At 38.1% G+C, this 22,311-nt stretch overlaps 1 protein-coding gene across 1 annotated transcript; it reads right to left on the bottom strand.

Moving 5' to 3' along the window:
* Positions 1–918: 918 nt before the first annotated feature.
* Positions 919–21,825, bottom strand: LOC120527747 (ADP-ribosyl cyclase/cyclic ADP-ribose hydrolase 1). Its single transcript, XM_039751514.1, has 8 exons — positions 21,202–21,825; positions 15,384–15,513; positions 12,313–12,466; positions 12,051–12,133; positions 10,108–10,181; positions 5,239–5,325; positions 1,777–1,863; positions 919–1,688 (listed from the first exon to the last, which is right to left on the bottom strand). The coding sequence occupies exons 1-8, from the start codon at positions 21,408–21,410 to the stop codon at positions 1,637–1,639; spliced, it is 876 nt and encodes a 291-aa protein (XP_039607448.1). The 5' UTR covers positions 21,411–21,825; the 3' UTR covers positions 919–1,636.
* Positions 21,826–22,311: the final 486 nt, after the last annotated feature.

Genomic DNA, 22,311 nt, shown 5'->3' with positions numbered 1-22,311 from the left:
ACAATTCTGACGATCGCATTTGAGCCACCAAGGCAGAAAACCCTCACTCTGAAGATTGAGCTCGATTGACCATGGGTTGGTGTGTCACAATGACACTTGCATGAAAAAAGGGAAAACTTTCTAAAATGTTCCAGTTACAGGGAGCTTCATGGACAAAGTAGTTGTTTAAAGCAGAGTTTCTCAACCTTTTTGGTGACCCCCTTTTTCTCATGTAACACACAAATTCTTTTTAGGCATCCTGGTTTTCTTTGACACAGTTAGAAATTATGAACTCAACCAGTAACGGCGTACTGCGAGATAACATACAGTGAATACACTTGACTTGAGCATTCCTAGTTTTCATACTCTTTCTCTGTTTACCATTTGTTTGCTCAGAGGTTGATGTGCTTGCTGCTTCCTGAGCAGCTCTTCTTTTCTCCACCCTAGCGGCCCGCTGCTTCTCTTCTTTCGTTGGCATCTTTTCGCGTTAAAACTGATTAAGTTCGTTTTTGTGTTGCAATTACTTAGTACGTTTTCTTTAATTTTTCACTTAAGCTGGCACTTAAGTCTTCAATCTGCCTCAAGAATGATTAGCGAAGGTGGTAGGGAATGAGAACGACGCCTGTACGCATGCGCTGCACAGCTGCCCTGCTGCGCGCTGCAGAGAGTTAATGCTACAACAAAATAAAACAAAAATGAATAGAGTAATAAAAATCATCACCGCGAAAGCAGATCGCAGACATCACGTAGTATATGTGTAGCAAATTTCAAGTCAATAGGTAAAACGGTTTGCGAGCTACAAAATCCTGGACAGACAAACGAACAGCCTATAGTAAAGGAAGGCACAGTGAGTGCTATGATTATTTTCATTTTATTGACTCTTTTTCCACATGTAAAAAATGTATACAATTTTAGTCAGTTACTTCACAACATGTAAAATGTATTTACTAAATAAACTTTTTATTAAAATACATCGGATCTTTACATTCTTTTGTTATTGTAAACAAACCGTTCTTGGACATAAGGTGCTATGTTACAGCAGCTATGTTCACATTTATTATTCTGCTTCACAGTATTAAAAATCAGCATTGATTTAATAAACAGGATAAAAAGAATTATAAAATTAGGAATTGGGATTTCTGTTTTGATTTAGAAATGTAAAGTGCTTAAAAGTAAAGAAAACTACTTTTTTATTATTATTCTCATTCTTTGAGGAGGAGCAAGAATGTATAGTTACTGATATGTGTTACTTACATAGCCAATTTCCCTTGTAATGCAAATCTTATAGCTTAGATCAATGTACATGTGAAGTTTTGGAATCCTATATATGAAGAAATAGACTTAAACAATTGCTTCTATAAGAAAATGTGCATTTAATTGAAATTTACATTAGTCCATTTTAATAATAAAAAACCCTCAAAAATAAATTCTACAAACAGTGTAAACAAGGACAAAAATTTTACCGTCATTTCTTTTTTTTTGCAATTTTAATTTTGCAAAATGTTAGATGCTACAAAAAGTTCACATTTCTATACAAGTCTGAACACATTATAAAATATCAAATACAAGATTCTTTCAACATATTTGACTCAGTAAAAATGAACACGATTACAAAGGTCCCATGGTAACTTCAGTGCCTTGGTTTCATTTCCAGAAATTAAAAACAGTTACAGGACTGTGCGCTGCTGATGCACTGCTTCACCTCTGTGCTGTTAGATTAAGAAAAAAGACCACTTGGTCACATTCATTGTCAAACAGATGACAGTAACTTTACATATGCTGACGACGTCTACCCACCTTTTTAGAGCTATACACTTCGATGTTATTTTGGATCCTGACAAAACACTTCTTAATTCATGTATAGAACTGCTTTCACACATGTTCCTTGAGAGGAGGAGATGAAAGAGAGAACAATTAACTTGAGAAATCTTGGTGGCAACTGACTGACTATTACTATTATTGACTATATCCTCACATTTATATCTCTAACTAATCAATTTACAAGAGTTGCAATGAAAGAGAAAGAGGTTGGGAGCATGCACTGTGACGATGTGGGTTCTGGCTCCACACTCCCATTGATGTTTGGAAGCACTTGAACCCAACACCATCGATAATGTAACCGAGTGAGCTAGTCAGTGAAGGCAATAATTGAGCAAGGGGTGGTGCAAAAAGTGAATAGTGCTTTTATTTAAAACAGTCAACAAAACAGTGTTCCAATCAATAGTGCAGTTCATTCAATAAATAATCCAATAAAAGAACGTGGAGGTTAAAATCAATAAATAGAAAAAAACACAATCCTTTAAAACGAGAGGTTTAAAATGTTCTTCAGGAAGCAGTTTAAAAACAACAACAACAAGCCCGGTGCCTTCTTTTGTGCTAGCGTCTCACCTGCTTCTCCCGGTTGGACTTCGCAGCAGGCGAGATGCTCTCTGCAGCTGCCCTTATTTCACACCACCACGAGACTGGAGACCTCCCGATCCCTGGCTTCGGTCTGGCTCTCATTCCAGTCCCCGAGACATGATGTCCACCAATGACCAGGACGCACATATTGGGGACTCCATCACCAAGCCTCCCGACTTCCGCTGCCTTTCCGTGGCTTCTCTGCGGCCAGTCGCCTTCCCTTGGTCACTCCCACTACCTGATCGTTCAGCGGGAGCAACATGTAACTCCAACGCCTGGGTGTAGGCCCAACACCCAGCTTCCTCACAGCTGCCCTCGAGCGCTCGATCCCGCGCTCACCACATGTTCCGCGTGTCTGTCTCTCCTGCACCGCCTGCTTCCTCGCTCCCTGTAACCTCCGTTCTCTCTTTTCCTTTCTTTCCTGATCTCGTTCTTTTTTCATCCTCCACAACTGACTCGCGCTTCTTTTAAATTAACGAGGGGCCACAGCAGCTGCAGCATTAGCCACGGGACAATCACGAATGTGGGCAGTTCCTCACCTGTGCACTAGGTGAGAAACACCCACCCTACGAATCGTCCCGCGGCCCACTATGGCCCAACGTCCCCTCGCTAAGCCGCGATCATTTATTTAAAACGAATGGCTTTTGCTCAACGAGCTGTGGACCCATAACACCACATGCACTGATTGTGCATTGCCGCACCCGCCACATGACAAACCACCTGAATTGTGACCTGAGTACAGCAGGTGACACCTCAGCACCATACTGGAACAGTGCAAGTTTTTTTTTTTTTTTACAATGACTGGAGTGCCAATCCTGCCACCAACCACCCAGGTTTTCCCTGCAAATTGGAGGACCTGCTTGCAGATTAACGTCATACCCAGGACGAAGCAATTGCAGGTTAAGGGCCTTGCCCTAGGGCCCAGTGGAGTGGAGTCACTTCTTGCATTTATGGGATTCGAACCGGCAACCCGATTGCCAGTGCAGATCCCTAGCCTCAGAGCCACCACTCTGCCCAATATTGTAAAAAAAAAAAAAAAAACTGAAAATTTTTTTAAAAAGAAGATGGGATTATCATAAAGAGAAAATAGGCCCAGCCGTAACTATTCTAAGTCTAGTTTAACACAATTGATATTTAGGTAAACCAAACAGTTTATAAGACTGGAAGTAGAAATGATGCAAAACAGAAAAACTAAACAACAATATTTATTTATATAGCACATTTTCATACAAACAATGTAGCTCAAAGTGCTTTACATGATGAAGAAAGAGAAAAAGACAAAAAAAATAAGAATTAAAATTAGGGAACACTAATTAACATAGAATAAAAGTAAGGTCTGATTGCCAGGGAGGACAGAAAAAAAAAAAGAAAACTCCAGACAGCTGGAGAAACAAATAAAATCTGCAGGGGTTCCAGGCCACGAGACCGCCCAGCCCCCTCTAGACATTCTACCTAACATAAATGACCTCAAATCAGTTCTCATTGTATTCAAGGTTTACATGGAAGAATTTGATAACGACGGTCATGTGGACTTCTGGCCTTTAATCCATCAATAAACACACAGAATTAATACAGGATGAGGCAGAAAGGATGGACATTTTTTACAAAAATCACAAAATTGTTCATTTTTTCTTACAAAGAAATTTATGGAAAGATTTGAGTTCATATTGAAATAGCATTTGACAATTTATAGAGATGGAAAAGCAGGTCTAAATGCAAAATACACCTTACTGAACGATTACCGAGGCCAAATTCAGAAGAATGCTTCTGAGCAGATCGACTTGGACTGTGCAGCAGGGCTAGTTGTACGCTTTCCACATTTTCAGGAGTGCGTGCCATTCGTGTAGCCCCCAGCGGTCTTTTGTTCATTAGTGTACCTCTTTTACGAAGTGCTTTAACCCAACGTGGGATAGTGTTACGAGCGGGAACAGCCTTATTTCTGTGGATATTGAAATGGCAACGAAACTCACACTGAACTGCGGTAATAGATTGGTTGCTCTTGGCAAAACAGTCGTACGCAAAAACGCGGTGTTCTATCATCCACGGCTCCATGGCTTTAACTAAAAAGAAAATAAAAAAATGCTAAGACTTCGCGAACCTAACGCCACCTACCGCACATCTGTCACTCCACCTAGTGGTGAGTTCTAGCCATTTCAAAGACGTCCGTCCTTTCTGCCTCACCCTGTACAATTTTCCATTTTGGAAAAATCTGAAGATTAGAAATGTATATGATGTCACAACCAAGCAAAATTAAAGGAAAACACCAATAAAATATCCATTTTCAATAATGGCAGGGACCAACCCCGACTATGGATGCCCATTATTATTGCAGGGTATACTCAAACACACACCCATACAACAACACTCCTTCAACATCACCAAAAAAAAAAAAGACATGGGATGCAGCAAACCCCATCATTAATGACCACGAGTAATGGCTAAAAGGATATGAAAGTGTGAGCAAAAATGAGATTCCTTTGAACATTTTTTTAAAGGATGAGAAATTCAACAATGCAAGAGAACCAAGGAACAAAGACTCTTCTTTTTTTGATCAAGAGAAACCAGTAAAGGTGTTTTGGGCATTTTGTAAAAGTTTCCCAGGGTGCCTCTGAAAGGAGGTGTATCAGGCAAAGGCCAATGAGTGAAAGCAAAGGACATGGTGGGTGAATTTTGTCTCTTGGCTGGGCTGTGGGTACATGGGAATTCACCAGACATCTCTGCATCTTTGCTGTTAGATAAAGGATAGCATAGTGCAACTCTACATTGTTGCTACTTTTACTGTCATTAAGAAGAAGTGAAATAAAAATAACTATTTTGGAAAAAAATACAATAACAGATGTAAAAAACAAATAAAATTACCTGTGTGGTGGACTGTCAACAAGCAAAATATTAACTTCATCAACATTCTTTGAGTTTAGTTTCCGGGTTTCAACACTTGCAAACAAACTTCAGGAAAACATAAAATAATAAAAAACAAAAGTTATAAGATAATAAAAGATAGTTAAAAGATAATAAAAAAATAAAAGTTAAGATTTTACGTACTAAGTTGAGAATATAAGTTGTACCATATGCAATTAATTCTTCAAACTACTTTTTGATTTTTTATATAAAATGTATACAAATGATAAAGAATATAATTTAAAATTTTGCAGTTGATTACAAATTCTATGTTAAGAATGATTTTCTAAAATTTTACAGTAAGCAAAACTGTTACGCTTGTAATGCATCCATCCATTATCCAACCCGCTGAATCCGAACACAGGGTCACGGGGGTCTGCTGGAGCCAATCCCAGCCAACACAGGGCACAAGGCAGGAACTAATCCCAGGCAGGGTGCCAACCCACCGCAGGCTTGTAATACAATCATTCAAATTAAATACAAAGAAACAAAGTAAGTTTATTAACCTGCTAACTATTTATCTGCACTACCTTAAATCTGTCTAGTCTTATTTTCTCTGAACCTTTGTCCTATAGTATGCAAGGTGGCAACAATGGTTTTGAAGAGAGACTATACAAGCCTGTTGCATGACACACACGAACTCTTATACACAACCAACCGTTAGCCTGATAGCATGTTTCATATAGCAGAGGAAACATGAGATCCAGCAGACATGCAAACTATGAGATGATGAACTTTCAGGCATCCATTTCAAATGTTGCCCTAAATAGTAGTTCTTATAAATTCACTCATAAGCTACAATCAGCTTGCGTCTTCTGTATTTATTTATACTGAGTGACCACTTGCAATTGGTGGTGCACACAAGTAGGCTAGACAGAGGAAAGCTGCACCATGGCTAAGAGAGACAGCTCTGCAACTGGCTAACGGAGACTTTCTTTAGCTAAGTGGCAGAACTGGAAGCTCTGATTCCAGCGAAACGTGTTCGCATACCACCTTTGCCATAGCAGGGAGCATGACTTGACACATACAGAGAGAGTGGCAGCATCACCATAAGCGATTCCTTGCCAGTGACATCACTTTATTAAGAACAACTGCTTAAAGGAATATTGTATTTTTTACTTAAAATTATTCTTGGCAATCACAACATATATTAATTTGCCCCGGTAATACTTTATTCATAAATTAAAAAAAAAAGCTAATAGGGGACCAGAAGAAACAAACATAAAATAAAAGTATTAAGACATATTCAGTAAGTACTTTGTAAAACCATGCAGTCAACATAGCACTTTTCACACATACAGAACTTTTTGTGGCCCTATAGATAAATTGTTAGTCAAAGTCTGTGTGTTGTACTCCGTGGTGAAATGCCACTATACTTTTTGCTTTTCAGTAATTAGAGTGAAACCTGATTGGATTGTCTGCTACCATATGCCACCAGAGACTCAGAATTGTGAGTTGTACATTCTGTCTTTTTTGACCCTGAAACTATAAAAAAAACATTTTAGGACTATTTTTGAATCTTGTTCTCTTAACCACCTTGGCATTAACCATGAGAGTGACTTATAATAAACTAGCTGTGTAAGCCCGTGCTTTAAAAAGCCAAGGGGTCCTAGAAACAATTGAAATGTAGAGATGTCAGGTAATTGAAATGAACTACTCTGGATATCTCTCTCCTAGGAGGATTAATTTTGCCGACGTGCTCACATTGCTTGTGCATTAGTGGTGGAAGGAGAAGTAAAAGAGATACCGTTTTGCCAATGTTAGCGGCTAAGCGACTTTGTCTTTCTTTTGAGGTCTCGTTTTGGTGACGTGATGGCCCCGCTTATGTTATTAGAGGCTAAGCGAGTTTTCTGTTTCCTTGGAGGCAGAGCTCTTACCCCGACTCCACCTCTCACTTCTGGGCTGGACAGACTCACATACTTCCAGACCTTTATATATAAGATACTTATCTGACAAATTCTATAAATAAAATTATTCAATTACAATATAAAATAAAACAAATGCTAATATTCATATTTGAGTGATTAAGATTAAATTAGTTTTTAGATACAATGATTAATCGTTATAATAGCAGATAAATTAATCACTTACAAAATAATCGTTGGTGGCAGTCCTAGCTGAAACTGTGAAAAACATCCCTTTAAAGCTTTACAGCTGGTACAGAAACCTTACATTATCAGGCCTTATCCATATGTTGAAAAATGCTCATTGAACCTCATCTCATGATCTTTTTCCCATTACTCTACCTACAATCCTCTTGTCTTTACAGTCCAATCCAATTTACCTCATGTTTACAAACATTCATACGCATTATGGCTTTTATTCGTTCCCTTTTTTCAGGCCTTTATTTATAGAACAAGAATTTAGTGTCTTAAATTCAAAGCTTTGTAACACAATTAACCAGACTGTACACTCATTTTTAGAAAAGTATTCATAGTCCTTCACTTTCCACATTTTGCCATGTTGCAGACTTGTGCAAAAGTCCATCCATCCATCCTCCAACCCGCTATATCCTAACTACAGGGTTACGGGGGTCTGCTGGAGCCAATCCCAGCCAACACAGGGCCCAAGGCAGGAAACAAGCTTCGTGCAGGGTGCCAGCTCACTGCAGTGCACACACAAACCAAGGACACACTAGGGACAATTTAAGATCATCAATGCACCTAACCTGCAAGTCTTTGGACTGGGAGGAAACCGGAGTTCCCGGAGGAAACCCATGCAGACACGGGGAGAACATGCAAACTCCACACAGGGAGGACCCGGGAAGCAAACCTGGGTGTCCTAACTGCGAGGCAGCAGCACTACCACAGTGCCACCCTGTGCCAAAGTGATTTCAGTTAATTTTTCCACACACCAAACAACACTGAAAACTCCAGAATGACAAAGAAAAACAGGAATTTAGAATTTTTTGCAGATGAACACAAGCATTCAGAGCCTTTCCTCAGTATCAGTACTTCATTAAAGCACATTTGACAGTGATCACAGCCTCAAGTCTTCTTGGGTATGATGTAACAAGCTTCACACACCTGGAACTGGCAATTTTCGTCCATTATTCTTTGCAGATCCTCTCAAGCTTAAGTTGGATGGAGCTAGTCAGTGGGTAGCTTTTTTAGGTCTCTCCAGAGATGTTCAATTGAACTTAGATCTGGGCAACTCTAGGACATTCTCATAGTTGTCCCTAAGCCACTCATGTATTGTCTTTGCTTTTTGCTTAGGGTCATTGTCCTGTTGGAAGGTAAACCTTTCGGCTAGTATGAAGTCCAGAGCACTCTCGAATAGTTTTTCATGAAGGATACCTCTGTATTTTCCTTCATTCAGCTTCCTCTCAACCCTGTCTTGTCTCCTACTCCCTGGTGCTGAAAAAACTCCACTGCACGATGCTGCCACCACCATTCTTCCCCACAGCATGATGCTTCCACCACCATTCTTCATTCACCATTGGAATAGTATTGAACAGGTGACGAGCAGTGCCTGGTTTCTTCCAGACATGACAGTCATTTTGGTTTTGTCAAGCTAGACAAGTTTGTTTCTCAAAGTATGAAAGTCTTTTAGGTGTCTTTTTGAAAACGTCAAGTGTGCTTTCATGTATCTTTTGGTGAGGACAGGCTTCTGTCAGGCCAATTAGCAATAAACCCCTGAGTTTTGCAGTGATGCTTGTCCTTCTGGAAGTTTCTCCCATCTCCACACAAGTTCTCTGAAGCTCAGCCAGATTAGCCAACAGCTTTGTCACCTCTTTTATCATACTCCTTTCCCCACAATTGTTCAGTTTGGCTGCATGGCCAGTTCTACAAGGAGTCATGGTTGTTCCAAAATTCCTCCATTTAAGGCGTTCAGTATAAAGGCAGCTGTGCTCTTGGGATTCTTCAACACTGTAAGAATTTTTTGTGGCCTTTCCCAGATTGGTGCCTCAACACAATCCTATCTCTTAAGTTCTGCAAGTCATTTGTTTCGATTCCATAGCTTGGTTTTTGCTCTGATACACATTGATGACTGTGGGACCCTATATAGACCTTATATAGACAGGAGTGGGCCTTTTCTAAATTATTTGCAATCAATTGAACTGGCAACAGATGGACTGTAAACAAGATGTAAGAGCATTTCAACAATGATCAATAGAGTGGAATGCACATGCAACTAATTTCACATGTAATAGCAAAGGATCTGAATTCTTGTGCCAATGTCAAATTTCAGTTTTTATTTTTGAATTAATTTGCAAAGATTTCTACAATCCTGTGTTTACTTTTGTCAATCTGGGGTTTTGAGTGTTGCTTGATGTACAAAAAAAAGTAAAATTTATATAATTTTAGCCTAAAACTGCAACATGGCAATATGTTAAAAATATAAAGGAGTTTAAATATGTTCTGAATCCACTGTATGTACAGTTGGTATTTTTTAGACTCTACTCAAATGTGTCTACAGACAAGTTTTCTTTGATGTAACTATTGTAGTTTTAAATTTTCTAGAGGACTAGTTTTTTTTACCCATATGCTAGGTTCACTCTCCACTCATTATCTTCTCGTCTGAGACTTTCTTGTCCTTGACTCTGGTTACTCCTTCCCTCTACCATCCAACCTCAAGCCTCCCACTACTGATAGAAGAGGTAACTACTAGGGATTATTTGTAAAACTGTATTGGTTACCAAGGAACTCTTACTGGCTCTGGCTGCATAGCATACCAACTTCAAATTTATTATATTTAAAAGACAAGGTATCCTGGATATCTCCTAATCTTCTACTCCCTAGTGTGTACGTGGTAAAACTCCAGTATTCCTAGTTTGTGTACTTGTTTTGATGCATTTGAAAATAAAAAACACATCTGACAGCAATTTACCTGTTATTACTGAATGGGTTGCTAATGGAACCGTTTAACATCACAGAAACATTACCACAGGCAATGCTGGCAAACTGAAATACAAACAAGATAATTGTGATTGTTCTTGCAAAAAAGATACTTTAAAAGCACTGTTCTGAAATTTTGCAAATGAACTAATTATTTTTGTTAAATAACAAAATGAATAAAATGTAGCTTCCTCCTCTAAAGTAATACTTTGGATTGTACTTGAACAAGCCAATATATGCCTGTTTTTCTTCCATTTTCAAATAGTCACTAAGTGCGTTTACATGTGCCTGGTTTCTTAAAAACCCTTGTTTACATGTGCAAGTCTACTTACAGAGTCCCAACTTGGCAAAATAGTCTGATGTCATACACTGCACAAAAAAGAATTAAACATCATCATCGGCTGCTGTGAATCTGGAAACAACCAGTGTTACTCGAGCAGTGTGGGGAATATTACTTTTAAAAGTAACTTACTGTAGTTACATTACTCACTACTTACAAAAACATACCTAAATGTGTTATGTAGCTGCTTATTATAAAATGCAATGCATTACAGCCAGTGTGTTGCTTTTGTGTTACCTTTTCTTCTGTTATATGCAAAACTGCACGTTTGACTGGTCAGCATTTGTTATTAAATCCTAAACCCATAAATTAACTGTCATGGAACTGATTTAATAATGGTTTTTATAAATACATATAGTCCTTCATGTGCTGTAAAGTAAATAAGATCAATCCCATTTTAATACTCTTGACCTGAGTCCCTGAAGATTCACGATATCAACACTAGCCACTACGCTATCCGATCACACTGTTTCAACATGTTTACAGCAAATAGCTGGATTAAAACTAAGATGACATTTTATTAATATGTTTCTGTTACCAGATTGCATGCAGCAAACTCTTTCCTGCTTGGTTGTGTGATTAAGACCTGCAAAGGAGCGGTGTACTAGGATGTTTGCTTCTTGCCTTACACCGGGTGCTGCTGGAATAATGCAAGTATTTTTACTTCAATATAATAAGTAGTGTGCTAAGTTATTGATTACTTTACACAAATATTTGGACTATGCAGCACATGTTGCTTTTAACGCATCACCCCCAACACTGCTTCTTGTGCTGCTGAGCTTAACACTGTACAGCACATTTAGTTCATCAACATAAACTTAGTGAATTGTGAAAAACTAAGTCAGATTATTTCAACCAGGAGAAGGAATAATGAAATCTCCTAAGCATTTGCCTCTGGAAATTAAACTTCCAACATTTTCTACCCATGGCGATGCTAACACATGCGCAGCCTAACTAACTGTAAAAAACTTGTGCAAACTGCAACATTGTTTACTGTAACTCAGTTAAGGGTTAACATGGCCATATGACCAGGTTATTCACTGAGAAATCTATGTGTGTTAAAATATTTTTTTAGGGACCAATATCCCAGTTTCTTTACCTGGAATAAGGGATTATATGGCATTTTTGAAACCAGGATTCTGTGCATAGCCAAGTAATTGAAGCACATGTAAATACACTCATTTGTTTCACCCCCCGTTACCTGAGCACATTTACTGAATGCAGAAATATTTGTTTTATTTTTCTTTTTTGTTCTTTAATAAGAAGATGCAAAAATACAGATTGTAAAATCCAAATTCTAGAGGAAACATATTTGCTCAAGCCACCCTTATCAACATTCTGCTGCTTACTAAAACAGAGATATTTAAGAACTATCAAAGAGGTGCTTGAAGCAAGAATGCAAACTATTAATATTTGTGGATTATTACAGCATAAAAAATAAGAAAGTGAATTACAAGGTATTAATTACATATATTCTGTGCATCAGTGTTATTGGCTTTCAGTAAATTATTTTGACCTATTGTAATATTTTATAAGCACAATTATTATTTTAATAAAAAATGTTTAAAGTTTTGAAGAAATACATTATTACATACATATGATGAAGCTCTTTTCCAAAAGGACTTTACGGAATTCAATTCACAGTCTGTCCAGCCAGGGCAAGAAGTATAATCCATTCCTAAGAAATAAATTCAAATTTCCAGGATAAATTACAGATAAAATGGCTTCAGATATATTACAGCAGTGCAATATTATTGGCAAGTAAATCAGTCTAATGAAATCATAAATGAAGTTTTAAATATAGTATTTAGTTACATCTGTATCAACAGGAAATTTTGGATCATATTTATTACCTACCTTTCATACCTACTCTGCTACACCATTTCAGTCCATCCATCATGTAACCAACAAGAGAATCTTCCAAAGTCATAAAACATTTTGAACCATTAATGGGCTTAGAATTATTGGAGACATAATGGGTAAATTCCTTTGTCTTGCTCCAAAAAAGAAACTATAAAGTAAACAGGAATGATAATTTAACATACAGGAGTCATACTTAACATAACTTTTGCACAAATATTTTGATAGCTTTAATATAAAATCAACTTCAGACTCTGACAAAATAAGAACCCTGTGATAGTTTAATCTTCAGATGGTTTAGGATTAGAATTTCCAGCTATGTGTATTTTATTTTACTTAAGAAGGATGTTACTGTTTTTCAGCTTACTACTCAAAACACTGGAAGTACCCATTTCACCTTAGCCGTAACCAGAAGGTAACAAAATAAAGACATCTAAATGTAAGAATTGATCGAGTGACTGATTGATTAACTATGGTTTTCCTCCAGTGCCCCCAGCAATGTGCTAGTTAGGCTGACTGGCAATTTCATATAGCCCCTGCATGAGCGGGTGTGTACGCAAGAGGGCCCTGTGATCAAATGGCACCTCATCTGGGGCTCTTTACTACCTTGTCACCCTGAATTTGGTTCTGCACCACATATTTAAGAATCTTACATATGCCTAATTTTGTGTTTCTTTAACTTCGTTTTTAAGATTTTCATTATCATCATCACAATGTTAATACTACTTTTCTAGATGTTCTGGTTACTTAATCCTCAATTTAATAATAAAAACATGAGTGGGTCTGATGCTGAAAAGTTGCAGCCTTTCAGCATCAGGTTTCATTTGCTAAGGTGTTTGATCTACTTTTAACTGTCATTATTAAGATACAATTAAAAAATTAAACAAAAAATGGAAACTGATAGGAAAACAACAAAAGAATACTATACTAACTGAATCCACACATAAATTAACATTTTTGGTGGCAATTAAATAAATTTCAAATGGGTAGTGTGTAAGCATAGCTGCTTCTTCATGAATCCAGTACCCTGGGTTTGTTGTTTGTGTGGCGTCTACAAATTCTTCTATTGTCGGTGTGAGTTTTCCTCTGGTTATTCTGTTTTTTTCCACTAACATCCCAAAGATGTGATGATCAGATAAATTGGCAAATTGGTCCCTATTAGGACTGGCACTATATCCATGGTTATTGAGGGCTTTTTAAATTGGATTAAGCTGATAGATGATATGGGCTGACACCCATGCATAGATAGTCCTTTCCTGGGAGGCTGAGAAGTGTAATCTCTGGGAAAAAAACTCTCTTGCCCCCTAGCTTAAATATGTGGACCACCATACAAGTCTGTCATTCAAAAGGATGCTTTATCTGCCATCCGTGAAACATTTCATTAATGTGTTAACCATGCTACCTTAACAATGTCCAGTATTTTCAACAACTCCAGTCAGATTTCATCCATCCCAGCAGCCTTATCACCATGGAGTCCTTGTCCCCAGTGATGGGACCCTCCACAGAGCATGTCCAATGCTACCGCCGGGTAGGAGAGGGATGTCTACCCGATTGAGGAGTTCCCTAAAGTGTTCCTTCACCACTCAACAAATTCCAAAGATGAGGTCAGCACATCTCTATCCCTGCTTAACACAGGCTGGGGCAAAGTCACACCTTCCCCATCTGAGGCATCAAATAGTTTGCCAGAAAAACCTCAAGGCCGTTCAGTAGTTTTTCTCAATGGCATTTCCAAATCCTTCTATGCTCAAGCTTTTGCTTCCATAACTACTTTTGCGGCAGCCTTCTTAGCCTGTCGGTATCTTTCGTCCAAGTCAGGAGATCCTACAGAGATCATTTCCCTGAAGCTCACTTTCGACAGTCTAACAGCTTCCTTCACCTCTGGTGTATACCACTGGGTCCTATAGGTGTCACCATGACATGTCCCAATTGCTTCAAGACCAAATGTTTTTAGCAGCTGCTTCCATAACTGAGGTCTTGAAAAGAATATTAGACATCCATGTTTTAACAGAAAAGCACATATTGATAACTCTACAATATTTTGGGCATTTTTTGGAAAGATGCGTGTCTCTGGACACTGTAACTTGAAAATGTGTAGACAGATCCTGCAGACAACCTGCAGTTGTTAGTTCTAAGTTTTTTGTTTTTAGTAAATACTATACTTTAGTTAATTCAAACTGTATACTGTGTTCAAGTCGCAAATATGAAGGATGACATGTACTGACCAAATGCGATTTTGCTTTCTCTTCACCTATGAAAGGTATTTCTGGGAAAAGATGATTATGGTAAATGGTAGATGACTGACTGAAGGGGTGTAAAAACAGCCTGTATAGAACACTTATGCTTCTTCTCATGCATATGATGGCTTGATAAGGTTGTTAGTTTTAAAAGACGCTAAAAGGGTATACCTAAAAGATCATGCATGAAAAAAGAAAATTAATTATTAATAAATACATATGTGAAACCAATGTTGCAGGAATTAGTATTGTATTCTTCTATCCAAATTAGTTTAATTGAGTAACCCATCATTATTAATATATCATTATTTTATGAAGCACCTTTCAGCTTCTACTCAATTGTTCTTTTAAGAATTTACAACTTTTTGTATGGAATGTTGTGTGATTACAATAAAATCATCCATCCATTATCCAACACGCTAAATCCGAACTACAGCGTCACGGGGATCTGCCGGAGCCAATCTCAGGCAACACAGGGCCCAAGGCAGGAAACAAACCCCAGGCAGGGTGCCAGCCCACCACAGGGCGTGCGCGCACACACACACACCAAGCACACACTAGGGACAATTTGGAATCGCCAATGCACCTAACCTGCATGTCTTTGGACTGTGGAAGGAAACCGGAGTACCCGGAGGAAACCCACCCAGACACGGGGAGAACATGCAAACTCCACAAAGGGAGGACCCGGGAAGTGAACCCAGGTCTCCTAACTGTGAGGCAGCAGTGCCACAATAAAATCAATAAAATTAAAAAAAAAGAATTTACAACTTTTTGTAGACAATGCACATTTGCTAGGAAATTTACATAAAATTAGGAAACGTTAATAAATCTCACCTTATTACATGATATGTTCTGTCGTGCTGCTTCAATAAATAAATCATAATCATTCATTGTAATATTGCAAGGATCCTTTCCAATTACTGAGTTAAGAAATCTTTTTTTAATTTCCTCACAGTCATAAGAACTAAAAAAAACAGGGAACAGCAAATGTAATAAATAATTAGTATGTCACTGTGATTTATGTTTTATGGTAATAAGATATATATTTAGCTTATAATTACAGTACATAGATATATCAAAATATTATAGCTTGTGCTAAGAGTAGGAGATACTATATACTGTAAGCTGAAAATCAAAGCCCTTTTGAAAGGTAAAAACTAGCAAAAAAGATGAAAACAAAATGAGAGCTGAAGGCCAAAACATGGTAAGAATCTTTGATTAGAGACAGAGGCAGACAGAGACGTGTGGGAGGAGAAGACAGGAGCGTTGAGAGAGAGAGAGACTTACGCGTATATTGGAGTTGTGTTACTTATCGGTAAAAGGGGGCAGCTGTAACACTCAGTTAGTGCTATTCATTTGTCTTCACGAGATAACAACTAAGTGCTGTCTTTCTGGAAGTCATATGCCATCCAACCTATTTATGTACAAGCAGTACAAATTGTAAACACTGAGAATGTGTTCTCCAGAGTTACAATGTTTATTCGCATGGCAACAAAAAAAACACAGTTAAGTTTGTTACAGCTTAGGAAAATCTGTGCAAAGAAATCTTTAAATGTAGTTTTACAATTTAAAAATAAATCCCAAAATATGCTTTATAATCATTAAAATGCAAATAACAGGAATGAATACTTTCAATAGTGGAGTTATAAGGATAGATTTAGTATCCTGTTCAAGGTCACAGAAAGCAATCTTATCCAATGCCTAAAGTATACTGGTTACTGGTTTACAACTCTGTTTCCTTATCAAAAAGATGAGTTCTTCCACTGGCAGAAAAATAAATAATTTGCACTCTTTATTGGTTCATTAAAAAATGATGCCTCACAATTTTATGTCTAAACACATTAGGCATATCAATAATTAATTGTGGTTTGCTTAATTTACATTATGAGTTTAAACAAAATAGTTCTAATTTGTGTTAAAAATTGTAAGTGCCTTGGTGAATTGCACAACCTGATAAAGAACTAAGACATTTAATTGAACAGACGCATGGGAGGAGTATTTAAGCCACACATCAGAGCTACAGATTCTGAAAGCAATTTCACTTTTCTTTAACTCACTAGAAGCAAGTCAGAAATGTTAACTATTAAAGAACAATGCAGAATAAATACAGAAAACACTGGTAATGTAATCAGTTTAAATTACAAAATAGGCAAGACGACAGTGTAAAGTTTAAACAAAACTTACTATATTTCCAAACAACAAAATAATATAAAATAAATGAAAATATTAATACACAAAATGGATAGGTTGTTGTGGACATGTTATGAAATGTTACTGAAATATTTTTTGAGGTAATGATACATTTTTTTTAAAGCTGAAAGATTCCATGCCTTTTTTATCAAAGAAGATTCTAATAAGGAAGAATTTAATTTTATACAGAATTTTAATAGATTATTGTTGTAGTACTAGGGTGTTGTACCGTGTTAGCCATCTTTTTAGTTAGCCAATAAAAGGTGTCATTTTGCTTGACTTTTCACTAGATTATTGTTGGAAATATATGCAATTCCTAAAATGGTGTCAGCTGTGTAATTTGGAGCAATAAACAATTAATTACTGATTTTTGATATGACTTACGTACTGTAGATAATTATTCTTCTGCATATATTTTTTCTATGAAACGCTGATGGGATCGAGACATATTACAACTGTTAAGCTACTTGTTCATTGCCATACCGTCACGAGAAGGCAGTGAAGTACAGTGCCCAGGCCACCACAGTAGACTGCCTGCACAAGACATGTTACCAACCAATACAGTTGATAGAAAAAGCTTTAGTAGTAAATTAAATTATCTTAATTTGAATCCCACATTTCATATGGAGGCAAGGTCACCAACTGTACCAAAATGCATTTTACTGAGAAGATGCAAAAACTGAAAACTCAGGTAGACACAGCCAATAGAGTAATAGTTGCAACTGATTTTTGGACTTCACAAAAACCTGAGGGCACCACAGTGGTACAGTGGTAGCACTGATGCCTCGCTGAGTGAGACCAAGGTTTGTGACCCTGGTCCTTCCTGCATGGAGTTTACATGTTCTCCCTGTGTCTGCATGGCGTTCCTTCTGGTGTTCTGGTTTCCTTCAAAAGTCCAAAGACATGCAGGTTGGGTAGACCAGAGACGCTAATCTGAAACTAATGTGTGTGTGTATTCCCCTGCGATGGATTGGCGCTCTGTCCAGGGCTTGTTCCTACCTTGTGCCCTGTGCGGCGGGATTGGTTCTAGCCATCCATAACAGTGCCCTGGATAAGTGAGCTTAAAAAATGCCACGGTATGGCACAAACAACTGAGAGATCGATAGGTAAAGATCAGCAGGTAAAAATGGTGACACTACAGTCACAGAGTTTCCCAGGAAGGATGTATAGCTAACAGCCTTACTGAGAAGCGAACTTATGCAGTGTATGTTTGAGAACTCACAGGCAAAATGGTTGTCTGTGTGTGTGTCAATGATAAAGTACGAAATGCTGGTGCTAATTCAGAAATCCTCATTACTTTGCCTTGTGAACCTGTTCTGCCCATACACATCAACTTCCAGCCCTTTACAGATTTATGTGCATCATAATGTTACCACACTCAGGCCTATGGGAACCCAGGCCAGTTACAAGCCACAGTTGCAATAGGGGGTAACCACAACGATATTATGCCAAAAGCATAAAAGAAGCAGGCAGCAGTTTGGAGTCTCTGGCCATACTTTCTCTTTGTTATATTTCTGATTTACCCAGAGGTATATATCTGCTTTAGTCTCTGCCTAGATCAACATGATGCTCACTTAAACAATGTTACCTATCAATGTTCTCTTCTGAAAAATAGTGTAAACACATTTTTTTTTGATTAAACAGTTGTCGGCTATCAAGAAGTCCCCAGAACTTGTTACTTTTCAATGGCAGCATGCAATTGTATGTTGATGAGATACCAAACAAAGCAGTCAGATATTCAAAGCAGATGACTCTTTGCAAGAGGGGTAAATATCGATGTCCTGCAGATAGTCATTAACAATAACCTGCAACAATTATTCAGGACATTTGCCTATTTACTTATCCCAGTCTCAAACAAAGGATGCCTAATGCCCCTTCATCTCTTGACTTTAACTGCAAATTTATTATTTACATGTGTTTTTCCTAAAAGCAACACACAGAAATGCTCTTTTCTTGAAAACACCAACTTATATTTCATTACAATAACCGTGAATAAAGACTACATAAGTACGCTTGGAAAATCAGTGTCATCAGAGCTGGTGTTCTCAACTGTCGGCCTGACAGTCGCCATACTTAACTATGAGTGAATCCCAAAAATGTTAATATGCTTTTGTTACTAAATACAACTGCATTAAACATTTTAAGGTAACTTGAGAGATGATCAATAACATGTTTTCAATTAACAGTAAAACAAATTCTTCTATAAAATATTTTTAAATTAAAACCATTCCTGAGAAATGCATCATTGAATTTTTTTTGTTATTAGATTTTCTGTTTTAAACTATTATTTATATATATATATTATTTGATTGCACCCCAAAAACACACAAATGCAGATAAACTCCCCTGGGTTAGTCTGCTTTATTACTTAATCAAATCTGCCCAAAAACGCCAGGTTCAGAGAAGCAAGAATCTTCTTATTGATTCCCAGGGAGCAGAACACTCGCCACACTACTGCATGGAATGTTATAGGAACCCATTACAGAGTAAATGAGTATCACGGTTGCAAATCTGTACAATTGCACATCTTTTCTTATTCTTGTTTATTTGAACTCTTGCCTGTACAACTGTCCATCACACAGCAGGGTCATACACAGCCACACCCAATAAAACTGAACCCTGCACAGGTGAAAATACTACTATTGCTACTAGACAGTTTTTTAAAATTTTTTTATTTTACAGTTTAGGTATATTAAGCATAGTTTCTTTGTACATCTGATTGTGATAGAATTTAGGCCATTGTAAAACTACATTTTCTATATGTTATCAATGAAGTATCTACCAGTTTAGGTAAGTCACTGACATATGGAAGGATAACTTTATTATTTGGAGGAAAAGGCATACATACTTAGGAAACCATGAACCCCCCCATAAATAGTGCTTGAGGCAGCAAGCCCCTCAGTCTGGTGCTGTAAGCAAACAACACTACCTGCTGCCCCCCCACTACCTATACAGTAATTATAGGCTATCCCTGTCCTCTCAAGCTGAATACTAATAGCAGATGTTGGTTGCAAGTTTCTACATTTGTCTGCATTAAGTTGAAGTGTACAGATTAATTATTTTACACAAAATATAACAGAACCAGATGTTAAAAAGGGACCGGAGTTGCTTCGAAAGCTTGCATATTGTGATCGTTTTAGTCAGCCAATAAAAGGTGTCATTTTTCTTGACTTGTCATTGGAATCTCCAAAATAATTCTGGGGTCCATCTTCTGTCCTGGAAGCCCTGGGTTCATCCTCCTAAAGCTTCCTGTATTTCCCAATGCATTCCTACAAATCTGAGACTCAGCTGTTACTTAAAGGGTCAGGGAACTCCCCTGTTGTGCAATTAAAAATCCGGAGAGGATATTGAAGTTGGGCGTCAGGATCCTGAAGTTGCGTGTTAAGTAAAGAGTACTTGCGCTCAAAATGGTTTAGTGGTTTGCACTTTTAACCCTCAGCTCCAGGAGATTGGGTTCAAAACACCTGCTCTTACTTACATAGTCTGTATCAACTTTTTCTTCACGTGCCAGTTGTGAAATATCTCATAATGAAAAGAGGAACTACTGTACATGCTGATTAAATCTAATTCGTAATATTTGAACAAGTTCCCTGTTAAATGGCTATGAATATTGATCCTTCTTCTGTGTCCTTTATGTAGTGCCATTTATGTTGCCCCTTTATTATTCCCTTTATAACTTACGTAAAATAAAAAGAAAGCTGACAATTTTGACGTGAGTAGTTCCGCTTTCGTTTTGAGCTGAACATAATAATCATCATCACTTTCATATTATTTATTACTGCTTTTGCTCAAAAGTTCCGCTTCAAGACTGAAATGCTTAAACACAACCACAGGAATTTCAAGAACAACAAACAAACGGCTTTTTCAGTTTAACATCCCCCTGCTTTCTTTTAGCAACTCCTTGCATCAAGTGAAAGAAAGTAAAAAAGGTAACAAACGTACTGAAGGAAGGCATATGACTCGGAGCATTTGACTACTTCATCTTAAATGTTTGTAAGATTGTTTTCAGTACATAAACATGTGCTAATCTAGCATATTTTCTGAAATCAGCTAAAAACTCCATTTCAGAGCTTCAGAGTAGAATAATGTGCAAGCGGTTAGAGCGTGTGAAAGATAACTCGACTACTGTAATGCCATAATTATGACGGTCCCCTGGGCACATAAGTGACCAAAGTAGCGTGTATCCTTGGGTGTCCTAAATTCCACAACACAAACAACAACACCGTCCATCTTAAAATCCTGTTGATTTGTGTAAAGTCGCGCCGATCGAGTAGTTTCAATGCAGCATTCCGCCATGAGAATAATGCGAAATTAGAACACACCACGTGCGGAATATAATTGAGATTTAGCCCATCGCCTAAGTCGGCATGCAGCAGTCATTGTAAAGCTGAGAAGAAAGAAAGAAAGAAAGAAAGAAAGAGATGGATAATGATAACTTTCAAACAGAGTTCCCCGTACTTACCCCGGACTCTCGTGCTTCTTAACATATTCACGGCATCTGTTGACCATAATGACATCCAGGTTTTTAGTCGTGCCCTTTGCGCTTGTGCGTTCCTTATGAATAAAAATCAGAATTAAAGCGATGACGACGATCAGGATAACCAACAGGCAGCAGGCTAACACAATGATAGGGTTTCTTCTGCGGCTCGAGGCTCTCTGGCGGGACGACATTTCTAATGCCCCTTCGTTGTCCCTTCACGGCCCGCAGGACAGTAGTGTTGTGCTGATAAGCGTTTGATCTTTTGTTATTCTCAACAAGTGTAGAGCGTTAACAGGTCAGCACACGCGCTTCACATGAAACACAAATCAGCCGAGTCCCGACAGAGTTTCTCTTTCGGCCCCATTCATCTTGCTGCGTCGTCGTTTTTTTTCCACCTCGGAGTTGAAGGGCGAAATGAAGAACTCAAAAACTGACGGAATCTGTAAAGATGCAGGTTTGTATTCTCCCTGAACTGCGCGGAAAAGGTGGATTGCTCGCTTATAGCGCACAAGTGATCAGCTAAATATAAGCGCGATGAGGGGATGGACTGTACCAGTGTAATTTGAGACCGAGAGGATGGCATCTGCTGCGGGTCTATCCAATGGCAGTAAAAGTGGAACGCCTTGTCCATGGGGTCTTCTCGATGGAAATGATTATTGCTAATCGCTCGCAGAAGCCCCCCGAGGAGTCGTGCATAGAATAGCTGCCTCGCACCTGTGGAACTCAGACTTTAAGTCTCCACCCAGTCTTTGCGGAGTTAGACCATTGTTTCTGTGTTTGTTTAGTGTTGAGAACATTGCTTTTGATTGTGAGTTCTGGTGGGTTTGAGTGCTGGTTCTTGAGTGATGGTGTCCTGAGATGGGCTGCTGTCCACTTCCAGGTAAGGAAGATAAAAAGAGATAAGGCATAATGATTTAAGGGGGATCTTTTTTCTAAGGTTGGACGGCCTCTTTTTCAGGAATAAAAATACTGGATGGAGTCTGATTTCTGTTTCCAAAGAGCTGTATTTCTGCAGCTGCTAGTACGTGATAGGGCCAAGTCAAAACAACAACAATCTTGCTTTTTCTCACATATCCTGCCAGATCTTAAATG

The sequence above is a fragment of the Polypterus senegalus genome, chromosome 4 (assembly GCF_016835505.1).
Source record: "Polypterus senegalus isolate Bchr_013 chromosome 4, ASM1683550v1, whole genome shotgun sequence".
NCBI lineage: Eukaryota > Metazoa > Chordata > Cladistia > Polypteriformes > Polypteridae > Polypterus > Polypterus senegalus.
This window is presented reverse-complemented; position numbering and strand designations above follow the sequence as displayed.

Coding starts and splice junctions, on each gene's coding strand:
- LOC120527747 (XM_039751514.1), bottom strand. CDS start 21,410: ATGTCGTCCCGCCAGAGAGCCTCGAGCCGCAGAAGAAACCCTATCATT. Junction 15,514..21,201: donor AAGAAGCACGAGAGTCCGGG/GTAAGTACGGGG, acceptor TGTTTTTTTTAG/TTCTTATGACTGTGAGGAAA. Junction 12,134..12,312: donor TAGCAGAGTAGGTATGAAAG/GTAGGTAATAAA, acceptor TTTATTTCTTAG/GAATGGATTATACTTCTTGC.